Source organism: Hippopotamus amphibius, chromosome 11 (assembly GCF_030028045.1).
Source record: "Hippopotamus amphibius kiboko isolate mHipAmp2 chromosome 11, mHipAmp2.hap2, whole genome shotgun sequence".
Lineage (NCBI taxonomy): Eukaryota > Metazoa > Chordata > Mammalia > Artiodactyla > Hippopotamidae > Hippopotamus > Hippopotamus amphibius.
This window is the reverse complement of record NC_080196.1, coordinates 25434730-25447283: the sequence shown is the minus strand read 5'-3', so window position 1 is coordinate 25447283 and position 12554 is coordinate 25434730. Positions and strand designations below refer to the sequence as shown.

The following is a 12554-nucleotide window of genomic DNA, read 5'->3' as shown; positions in this document are numbered from 1 at the left end:
GTTTTTTTCCCCAAAAAAAGATCTTTCCTCTCCAAGATCTAAAAGAGGAAGAGGTAAATAGATTTTCCACCTAATAAGAAAATAATGTAGACATAGTTGTCAAGGTAGAATCTCATTATATTTTCATCTTCTTTTTTAGGATTCCAGTATTCATACTCAACAGAAAGTGGTAAATGAATTAAATCCATAATTGCTAAGAAATTCATACAGAAATTGTTTATGAGAAATTAAGAATCTTGTATTTTTTCCTCAATCCTCTAGACATTTCATATGACGATCGAGGTAAGTATATTTAGAGATTACAGCAAAAATTAAAGGAAAATCCATATTTGTTTCCTGTTATAACATGAGGGGCTGTAAAACCTACCCATGTAAAAGACAAGAAACCAAAGTAACATACAGAAGATCTCGACATCCAAAAATGTTCACCTTCACACTGTGAGGCACCTTTTTCCCCAGTGCTATTCAATTCCTCTCCTATTCACTTCCTAATCAGTCAACAAAAGTAATCTGAGTAGTCAAGAGAAATTCACTCTGCCAGAACTCAGAAACGCTAAACCCTCTGTGAGCCTTTCTTAATATAAATGCTAAGAAATGGAGGAATAAATCCCTGAAAATTCATCACTTTAGGGTATGACCTGTGCATTGAATGCTTTGAATTTATTTATAACGTTATTAACTTCTATAGAAAATGTAAGCACAGCACATGAAAGTGTTGAGCATTTTCTATCTTTAAAATACCCACAGAACCATAAGAAACAAATAACATTAGTGTAAAATAAAGAAGATTTTGTGTGTTTTGGACCTAATTCTCATCACAATGACAACCAAGGATGGAAGGAAAGGACACATTTTCAGCAAAGAAGATGAGAAAAAAAAAATATGTTGTCTTTACAGTTCTAGGTGGATCTTTACTTACACTTTAGTAAATTGTCAAATGATACCATCGTGCAATATAATTTAAGTCACTTCAGAGTGTCAGATTTATTTTTACACTTTCAGGAAAATAATGGTGATAACATGACAAGTTTTGTGTAATAGTGATAACACGACAAGTTTTGTGTAATAGTGATAACATGATACACTGTCTGTCTCTGGAACTTTTTTAGAAAGTCTATTTCCATGACATCACTAAGAAACAAGTTTTAGATAAAAGGATATACATCCAGTCACAAAAAGTATATGCATATGGATTCATTATAATTTGCCATATCTTCGTTGAACTTGAATTTTCCATGAGCTGACTATATATTTTGTCATTTCTTCTCTTATTTGGCCTCTACTTATTTTATAACTAATACATTCCTCTGTTTTAGTGTTTTCATATATAGTTTATTACTTCTCACAACAGTTTTTTACCTTAGTTAACCTTTGCCTGCATTTTTATGTTATTTGGCTCATAAACTAAGGCATGAGGAGATTTTGCCTGTAGTTTCTTGCCTACTTGAATATTTGGGGGTGTTGATTGGGTAATCCTCTATAATGATATCAGAACTACAGAAACAGAAAATCCAAACTGACTTTTCTCTGTGTTTTTAGAGGGATACCATGGAAATTACAGTAAGTATCCTCTTGTTTCTCAACAAAAATTTGCTTCCCATTAGTAACATTTCCCTAGATTATAAATGTTTTGAGGAAAGAGAAATCCTATCAGTTTACATGACAACTAAGCAATAGACAAAGTCTCCTAGTGCTAGTTTAGGATGATCTGTCAATAACAAGTTTCCAAATTGACTGAGAAGAAAGAAAAAAAAATAGAGAAAATGGTGAATGTGAGAAAAGGGAAGTGATAGCGATAAAGGGAGAGAAGATAAAGAAGAGACGGAAAGGGGGGAGGAAGGGATAAGGACAGAGAAAAATATGACAAAAAGTTTCATAGACTAGCATCCATCAACTAAAACATGAAACCCTTTATAGAGATTGAAAGGATGAGAGATCTGGTGGGCGTGGCCTTCAGTACCCACCACCAGGTCAGTGGATCTCCTTGAGCCTGGGCTTCATCTCCTGAAAGGTCACAATGTTTGAAGCTAATATGCAAAGGTTAAGGATCCAAATTCCGATGATTTGTCTCACGTGTCTCTGTGTATGTGTGTGTTTTAGCACCATCAGCCAACTCCCTCGGTAAGTTCTTTGTCGTTTTCTTTCGATTCTACTGTCATCTGGTTTGCAAGTCCTGTAGTTTCTGTATTTGTTTTTTCTTTCTCTTAAAGAAGTTTCAAAAATAAAGTAAAAAAAAAAATTAACGCTTGTAAATCCATACCCTAAATTTGGTAACTGATATTTTGTCATAACTCTCAACAGACAGATAATGTAGAAATCTTTTGTCCCCATTTGTAGATCTGTTCTACTATCCCCTCTTCCCAAAGAGTTATAAATGTATTATAAATCTTTTGTTTATTTTCTTATATTTATATAATCTCTCTATAACACAATAATATATAGTACTGTTTTGTATTATTATGTATTATTTTTTAAATTTTACTAAAATGGCATTATTCTAAAAGTATCATTACAACTTGCTTTTTTCCCCAAAACACGGTAATATTGAGATATATAGAAATCCAAGTTATGCATTTTAATCACTGAATGTTGTTCCAACTTATGAATATACATCATATTTTATTTTTCCCCTACTGATTCATTCTTAATGTTTCCAATTTCTGCTGTCACAAGTAATGCTACAAAATTCCCTTAAGTAAGTAGAAAATAGTTTATCTAAGGTACATACCCTGAAGTGGGATGAATGAATCACACTGTGTATGAACATTTATGTAAGTTAGACACATATTAAATTTACTATTGTTTGAGTTCCATGGTCATTACACAGGAGGCACACAAAAATGTGTAAAAGTTTCCCATTTCCCTGCATTGGTAACAACCCTAAATTTTGTCATACTTTTACATTATTGCCACTTTGCTAAGTTAGACTACTTTTTACAGTCATAGACATATAAAAATGTTTTAGGGTTGTTCCTGTTTATCATTGTTTGCTTCATCCTGTGCCTTTCCTCTTTTACTTTGGCCCAGATACAATCCTCTAGTGGTTCTTTAAGCCCTATATGTGTGTAAAAAATTTTCTAAGACTTTGTATGACTGTAAATAGTTTTACTTCACCCTCAGCCTTAAATGAGAGTTTAGCAGAGGATATAATTAACAATTATTTTTTCTCACACTTTGAAGATTTATTTCATTTTCTTCTGGCATTTACTATCATTGATAAGAATATGCTACTATTTCGATGATTATTCCTAAGTAAACATGGTTTTAAGATTTTCTCCTTATCCTTACATTCTGCATTTTAATTATATCTGAGTATGATATTAAGTTCATTTATCCTCATTTGGACTCAAGAGTTTCCATTCTGTGGACTCATATCTTTCTTTAAGTATAGAAAATTCTTAACCCCTACTTACATCCATCTATTAAACAAACTATACTCTCTTCTTCTAAAATTACTATCAAATATGTATAAAGATTCTCCTCATAACTTCAGGTCTGGTAACTTCTTTTTTTTCTCATTTGCATTAGTTAACTCCAGTTCCTATAACAAATAAATCCTAAAATTTCAGTGGTTCTATTCATAAAATTCTACTATTATGTAATATCAGAAATGCCTGGTTGATGGTTAGCTCTTCTCTCAACAATGACTTAGACATTCAAGTTCATTTTATATCTCCACCATCTTCAGCTTTCGGCTTCTGAGATCATCTTGCCTGCCGTAAGTGAGCAGAGGGGGAGAAGCTTGGCGATCATGAGTGGGAGGCTTTCATGGATAAGCCTGGATGTTGTCTCACAAATCACTTCCAATTAGATTGACTAGAATTCAATCATATGGCCACACCTAACTGAAAGGGAATCTGGGGGAAATAGTCTAACCATGTTGTATTAGTTTTCTATTGTACTGTAACAAATTGCCACAAACAATGGCTTAAAATAACACAAATTTATTATTTTATAGTTCTATAGGTTAGAAATCTGTACTAAAAATCAGGGTGTTAGCAAGGCTGCATTCCTTATGGAAATTCTAGGAGCAAATCTGTTTCCTTGCTTTTTTAGCCTCTAGAAATTGCCCACATTCCTTGGCTTATGGTTCCCTTGCTCAATCTTCAAAGCTAGTAAAAATAAGCTAAGCACTCACATCACATCACTCTGACCTTCATCCATTATCATATATCTTTCTCTGACTCCCTTCAACTTCCTGCTTCCACTTTTAACAACTCTTAATATTACACTGGGCCCACACAGATCATACAGGATAATCTCCCTATTTTAAAGTCAACTGATTAATAACATTAACTCCATTTGCAACCTTTATTCCCTTTTGCCATGTAACCTAATATATTCACAGTTTCTGGGGGATAGGATGTGACAATGGGGGAGCTGGAAGAGGACAGGTTCTATACCATCTCCTTATGTCTCTATGCTGGGTCCTGGATGATTTTCCTCAGATTTATCATTCCTAATTCTTTCTTTCTTTCTTTAAGATTGATTGATTGATTGATTGATTGATTGATTGGCTGTGTTGGGTCTTTGTTGCTGCTGCACGCGGGCTTTCTCTAGTTACGCAAGAGCAGGGGCTACTCTTCCTTGCGATGTGTGGGCTTCTCATTGCAGTGGCTTCTCTTGTTGCAGAGCATGGTCTCTAGGCACACAGGCTTCAATAGTTACAGCAGTCAGGCTCAGTAGTTGTGACACATGGGCTTAGTTGCTCCGTGGCATATGGGATCTTCCCAGACCAGGGATTGAACCCGTGTCCCCTGCATTGGCAGGCGGATTCTTAACCACTGTACCACTAGGGAAGTCCCACTAATTCTTTCTTTAATTGAGTCTATTTTCTTTGTTTACCCTTCTAATGATTTTTATAATTTAATGACTATATTTTCTATATTTGCTCTTTCCATTTTATTCTTCATCAAATATAGCTGCCTCTGATTAATGTTATTCTTGCTTTAGGGATTCTATTCCTTCACTAGTATCTCTGAATATTTGCAACACACTTGTTTGAAAGTCCCTTTTGAATTGCTCTTCCTACGTGTGTTGTCCCATTTGTTGTGGCGACTGTGGATTATCACGTCAGTAGGTTTCCTCAGATGTATTTTGACTTTAGTCTGTGCACTCATTGGTTATCTTTTGTTTGAGCTTCTCATAAACTCTCTGTTGTGCAATAATCCCATTACTGCATATACTTTACAAGCCAATTTTTATAATAGTTTCTACATGCACAGTTTCTTCCCTACATGAGGGATTCAAATGTGGGCTCTGCACCTGAACTCAGCTTACATTGAGCGTTCTACCATTGCTGAAGACTCAGTTTCCAACCATGGCCTGATACAAACAGGTCACTTCCTGGCATACCCTGCCTAACCAACAGGTAGGAATTAATGATGCCCTTTTCTCAGATAGAGTTTTTTTGTTGTTTTTTATTTTGTTTTTGTTTTGTTTTGTTTTGTTTATTGGCTGCATTGGGTCTTCGTTGCTGCGTGTAAGCTTTCTGTAGTTGCGGAGAGTGGGGGCTGCTCTTCATTGCAGTGCACAGGCTTCTCATTGAAGTGGCTTCTCTTGTTGCAGAACACAGGCTCTAGGCATGAGGACTTCAGTAGCGGCAGCACGTGGGCTCAGGAAGTGTGGCTCACGGGCTCTAGAGTGCAGGCTCAGTAGTTGTGGCACATGGGCTTAGTTGCTCCAGGGGATGTGGGATCTTCCTGGACCAGGGATCAAAACCGTGTTCCCTGCATTGGCAGGTGGATTCTTAACCACTGTGCCACCAAGGAAGCCCCATGGATAAAGTTTTTGTGAGCCTTAGATATACAGGAAGACTAGTCCCAGCTTCTTACAATGCATGAGACCTGTGGCCTTGATTTTTGCTCCTGATCCAGTGTTGACAATCCAGCTTCCTGATAAGATATATGGGTGATGAAACTTCTCATTCATTACCAAAAGTAAGGGTTCCCTCTTGAAATATGACTCTAGGAGACTTCTCTTTCTAGTTTTCAAGCTCAGCTCTACATTTTAAATCTTTAAGAAATATTGTGCCCAATTATTCCAAGTAATTAGAGAAGAGGGTAAAATATCCATCTTGACAGCAATCCCCTTTCTCTGCCTTGATTCTTTATCTTCTAATATTTAGGTACATCCTGATTTTTCTTGTTATTCAGCATTCGCATAAGGACACAAATGATTCTGAAAGTGGAAACCGCCTGCTGAAGCAGTTATGTAGTAATAATTTCATTCAATAAAGGATCTTTCAAAGGGAAAAAAAAGAGAAAGAAAATTAAGGAGAGGGAAGAGGAGGAAGAGGAGAGGCAGAGAAGGGAAAGGGGGAAAGAACAAAAGCAACAGGATCAGAAATGAAAGAAGGCATGGAGGCAGGAAAGTCATGGACTGAGACACTAACATTCCCCAAAAGAGTGTTACTCTTTTACTACAAGAAATTAAATGAGTGGTTGCACAGATCTTGCAATCCTGCCCTACTATAAGAGTATACTGATGGAATAAAGAAAGTCTGCATTTTATACCCAAAAAGCAACCATAGATGGATATCCATCTTCCTACCACATTGCAACTGCTAACAGAAAATGGAATGTGACCTCTTTCCCATAACCTCTTCCTAATATAGTAGCTGGAATCTAAGTTCTCCCTGAGACACACAGATCTCATTCTTGTTTTGTTTTCTTTTAGCACTGTCTCAATCAAGTATTGGTAAGTGCCTTTACTTTTCTTCAATTCTGCTGACATTTAGCCCATTTAATTAATGGCATGTTTTCCTAAACTGCCTAGATTTCTTCCACTGAGGCACAACAGAAACCTGAGCTTTTGATTTCTCCCATTTCTTTTTATTGCATAATCCAGATAACTCAATAATCAACCAGAAGTGTAGGTAGTAAATGAAAGTTTCCAGTGGCTTATCATAATGACATGTCAGCAGGAAGAAGAAACCATTTCTAAATTTGTATTGCTAGGAAAAGAGAGTAAATAAAGAAGGAAGAGAGCAAGGAGTTAGTAAGAAAGATGAGAATGTAATGGAGATAATACAGTTTAAGAGATAAATAATGTTAGCTGTCGCCTGAGAATTTCAAAGCTTTGTATGGCTGAGAGTAAAGGGAAGTCTTCCTAGAGATGTCCCCAGGTCTGGCTGGCAGCAATGAAGGAGATGTCTAATCTCCTGCCTCCTTGAGGTGAAACTGACATTCAGGGTTTGGTGTTCCCAGGGATTCCCCATTATGATACTTCCAAAACAAGCAGCAACAACAATAACAACAACATTTGTAGTGTTTGAGCCATATAATCCTTTTGTGTTTCTCTTTAGGAGAACAAAGGAGTAAGTTCCTTTTCTGTTTCCCAATTCTAATTCTCCTTGGTGTATCACAATGCTGGGGATCATTCCCTAACTCTGCCTAGCTCTTGTCCCTCACCTTCTCTTCCTTCCCCATAGTTGAGCATTTTACCTGAAGTTAATGAGAACTTTGGAAAATGAAAAGTCCACTGATTAAGAAAAGAATAAATAGAGGATTAAAATGGTTTTAGCTGGTTATGATGGTTTCAGCAAAATAATTTTATCTTCAACTTAGAAATAGGAGAGGAGGAGAAAGAGGGTTGTAAAGAGGGCAGGGAATGGGAGTAAAGGACAAGGGGAGAGCTGTAATTAAAGAAAGCCTTGGTTTTTGAATCCATATTTACAGGTATTACAGTTGAGAAAATTAAAGTTGGGGGACATTTAACTTGCCCAAGGGCACATAGCTACATTACAAGGTAAAACTGAGGTTCTGAACACTGGTCTTTCAATTCCAAACCCCTGTGCTTGTCCAACTACCCAGGACACTATTAAATATATTTAATTTTTCAATTCTAAGTATCATTTTTAAAGGTTTTCAAGGAATTTAGGAAATTATGTGTATTTTTAAAGTATTACTTCAATTTTTAAAATGTGATTTGAATATCAAAAAGTTTAAACTATTCTAAATCTCAAAATTATTTTGCTATTCCAATACTGTGACATAACCCTATTCCATGAATAAGGTTGTTTTATTCTGTATATAGATACAGACAGAGATATAGGTATAAGCGTAGGTATATCTTGATGAAAGAAAGAAAGAGAGAGAGAGAAAGAAAGAAAAAGAAAGGGAAAGAAAAAGAAAGAAAGGAAGAAAGAAAGAAAAAGAAAAAGAAAGAAGAGAGGGAGGGAGGGAGGAAGGAAGGAAGAGGAAAGATAGAATGATATTTTAAAAGCTGCTTCTGAAAAACTATCAGGTGCAATATTTTATTAGTTTTGTAATCAAAACAGGTTTTATTTAGTTTTGCTTTGTTTTTATCCAATTAAGTTGTAGAAAGGATAATTTACTATAGAAACAAAGTGAAATATTTTCAGGTTGACAAGTGCTAAATAATAATCAGATCTACAATCTCCTGCAATATTTCTAGGCCCTGTGGTACATGGGTAAGGGATGAAAAAATAGCTATTGTTCAAGGAGCTTCAAGGGACAAAGTATTTCCAAGGAAAGTCACACTTATTAAAACAAAATGGTGAAGAGAACATTTGGAGAAGTTAAGGATATAGGGGAATTTGCTTATATGAATTCCAGACCGAATAGTGTGTTAGGATTTTACAGAGTAAGGAAGGGTGGAAAGAAAATCAGACTAGAAGTTATACCAGTCGTTATGATAATAGACACCTTAAAATGAGAATTATCCTTTGATGGTGACTAAGGTAAATGGATATTTGACACATGTTCAGATTAATCTAGGTAAGTAATTAATTATTATATAGAGTATTTAGCTGAAAGATGCCACCAGAAAACTATTCATCCCTGAATTTCAATATCTTGTGTGGTCCTGTAGGATGGATGAGGCCCTCTTGAGAGGACATTCTAACAGGCAACTCACTGGACTATGGTAACTTAGGGGACTCTCAAACCAACAGCTCAAAAGGCTTGATCTTATTATCTCACTGAAAATCTCAAACCAGCATAGTGCCCAAGGCAGAGGAGGCTATGGTCCATTCTCCTACAGATATACAAAAATGAGGACTACAATTTGAAACAATAATATAATAATATGTATTGAGTGTATGTGCTAGGCTCTGTCCTAAGCACTTAAAATCTTTACAACAATCCTATGAAGTAGAAAATATTATAAGTGATATATTTAAAATGAACAAACTAAGGCATAAAAAAAGCAATTTGCACAGGGTCACATAGCTAGCAAGTAAAAGAACAAGGATATAAATCCAAGAATTCTAGCATCTAATCCCACACTGTACTTACTGACAACTATATAAGGTCCCTTTTTAAAACAAGAGTTCCATGAAAATTATATGCTTATTAAACCAATTAATCCAGACTCTGGTGGATTTTTGTTATTATTTCTCAGTGTCTATTCAAGGAACCATATTTAAGTCTCTTTTCTTTTTTTTTTTAAGCACTTTATTGGAATATAATTGCTTTATACTGTTGTGCCAGTTTTTGCTGTACAACAAAGTGAATCAGCTGTATTTATACATATATCCCCATATCCCCTCCCTCCCGTGACTCCCTCCGACCCTCCGTATCCCAGCCCTCTAAGTCATCACCCATCATTGAGTTGATCTCCCTGTTTTATGCAGCAGCTTCCCACTATCTATCTCTTTTACATTTGGTAGTGTCTATATGTCAGTGCTACTCTCTCACTTTGTCCCGGCTTCCCCTTCACCCCCCCAACCCGTGTCCTCAAGTCCTTTCTCTACAACAGCATCTTTATTCTTGCCATGTCACTGGGTTCATCAGTATCATTTTTTTAGATTCCATATGTATGAGTCAGCATACGGTATTTGTTTTTCTCTTTCTGGCTAACTTTGCTCTGTATGACACTCTCTAGGTCCATCCACCTCACTACAAATAATTCAATTTCATTTCTTTTTATGGCTGAGTAAGATTTCATTGCATATATGTGCCACATCTTCTTTGTCCATTCTTCTGTTGATGGGCGTTTAGGTTGCTTCCATGTCCTGGCTATTGTAAATAGTGCTGCAATGAACATTATGGTACATGTTTCTTTTTGGATTATGGTTTTCTCTGGGTATATGCCCAGTAGTAGAATTCCTGGGTCATATGGTAGTTCTAGTTTTAGCTTTTTAAGGACCTCCAAACTGTTTTCCATAGTGGCTGTACCAACTTACATTCCCACCAACAGTACAGAAGGGTACCCTTTTCTCCACATCCTCTCCAGCATTTATTGTTTCTAGATTTTTTAATGATGGCCATTCTGACTGGTGTGAGGTGATACCTCATTGTGGCTTGGACTTGCATTTCTCTAATGATGAGTGATGTTGAGCATCTTTTCAGGCGTTTATTGGCCATCTGCATGTCTTCCTTGGAGAAATGTCTATGAGGGTCTCCTGCCCATTTTTGGATTGGGTTATTTGCTTTTTTAGTATTAAGCTGCATGAGCTGCTTGTATATTTTGGAGATTAATCCTTTTCCAGTTGCTTTGTTGGCAAGTATTTTCTCCCATTCTGAGGGTTGTCTTCTTGTCTTGTTTATGGTTTCTTTTGCTGTGCAAAAGCTTTTAAGTTTCATTAGATCCCATTTGTCTATTTTTTATTTTATTTCCATTTTTCTAAGAGGTGGGTCAAAAAGGATCGTGCTTTGATTTATTCGATAGAGTGTTCCCCTGCCTATGTTTTCCTCTAAGAGTTTTATAGTGTCTGGCCTTACATTTAGGTCTTTAATCCATTTTGAGTTTGTTTTTGTGTATGGTGTTAGGAAGTGTTCTAATTTCATTCTTTTCCATGTAGCTGTCCAATTTTCCCAGCACCACTTATTAAAGAGGCTGTCTTTTTTCCATTGTATATTCTTGTTTCCTTTGTCAAAGATAAGGTGCCCACATGTGGATGGGTTTACCTCTGGGCTCTCTATTCTGTTCCATTGATCTATATTTCTGTTTTTGTGCTAGTAGCATACTGTCTTGATCACTGTAGCCTTGTGGTATAGTTTGAAGTCAGGGAGCCTGATTCCTCAAGTTGCGCCTTTCCTTCTCAAGATTGCTTTCGCTATTCGGGGTCCTTTGCATTTCCATACAAATCTTAAAATTTCTTGTTCTAGTTCTGTGAAAAATGCCATTGGTAATTTGATAAGGATTGCATTGAATCTGTAAATTCCCTTGAGTAGGATAGCCATTTTCACTATGTTGATTCTTCCAATCTAAGAACGTGGTATGTCCCTCCAGCTGTTTGTATCATCTTTGATTTCTTTTATCAGTGTCTTATACATTTCTGCATACAGGCCTTTTGCCTCTTTACACAGGTTTATTCCTAGGTTGTTTATTCTTCTTGTTGCAATGGAAAATGGGATTGTCTCCTTAATTTCTCATTCTGATCTTTCGTTGTTAGTGTATAGGAATGCAAGAGATTTCTGTGCATTAATTTTGTATCCTAATACTTTACTAAATTCATCAATTAGTGCTAGCAGTTTTCTGGTAGCTTCTTTAGGGTTTTCTATGTATAATATCGTGTCATCTGCAAAGAGTGACTATTTTACCTCTTCTGTTCCAATCTGGAATCCTTTTATTTCATTTTCTTCTCTGATTGCTGTGGCTAAAACTTCCAAAACTTTATTGAATAACAGTGGTGAGAGTGGACACCCTTGTCTTGTTCCTGTTCTTAGAGGGAATGCTTTCAGTTTTTACCATTTAGAATGATGTTGGCTATTGGGTTGTCATATATGGCTTTTATTATGTTGAGGTAATTTCCTTCTATGCCCATTTTCTGGAGAGTTTTTACCATAAATGGATATTGAATTTTGTCAAACTCTTTCTGCATCTATTGAGATGATCATATGGATTTATTCTTCAATTTGTTAATATGATGTATCACATTGATTGACTTGCATATAATGAAGAATCCTTGCATCCCAGGGATAAACCACACTTGATCATGGTGTATGATCTTTTCAGTGTGCTGTTGGATTCTGTTTGCTAGTATTTTGTTGAGGATTTTTGCATCTATATTCATCAGTGATATTGGCCTGTAATTTTCTTTTTTTTTGTGACATCTTTGTCTGGTTTTGGAATCAGGGTGATGCTGGCCTCATAGAATGAGTATGGGAATGTTCTTCCTTCTGCTATATTTTGGAAGAGTTTGAGAATGATAGGTGTTAGCTCTTCTCGAAATGTTTGATAGAATTCCCCTGTGAAGCCATCTGGCCCGTGGCTTTTGCTTGTTGGGAGATTTTTAATCACAGTCTCAATTTCAGTGCTTGTGATTGGTCTGTTCATATTTTCTATTTCTTCCTGGTTCAGTCTTGGAAGATTGTACTTTTCTAAGAATTTATCCATTTCTTCCAGGTTATCCAACTTATTGACATATAGTTGCTTATAGTAGTCTCTCATGATCTTTTATATTTCTGCACTGTTGGTTTTTAAGTCTCCTTTTTCGTTTCTAATTCTGTTGATTTGCATCTTCTCCTTTTTCTCCTGATGAGTCTGGCTAATGGTTTATCAATTTTGTTTATCTTCTCAAAGAACAAGTTTTTAGTTTTATTGATCTTTGGTATAGTTTCCTTCATTTCTTTTTCATTTCTTTC

The 12554-nt window shown here is 36.0% G+C and overlaps 1 protein-coding gene across 1 annotated transcript in view; it reads left to right on the top strand.

Moving 5' to 3' along the window:
* TSBP1 (testis expressed basic protein 1) overlaps nt 1-12554 on the top strand; it is a 75506-nt gene that overhangs the window by 4946 nt on the left and 58006 nt on the right. Inside the window, exons 5-7 of the mRNA XM_057698177.1 lie at nt 21-53; nt 140-169; nt 262-282. Of these exons, the coding sequence (XP_057554160.1) occupies nt 21-53; nt 140-169; nt 262-282 (84 nt within the window). The remainder of the gene's footprint in view (nt 1-20; nt 54-139; nt 170-261; nt 283-12554) is intronic.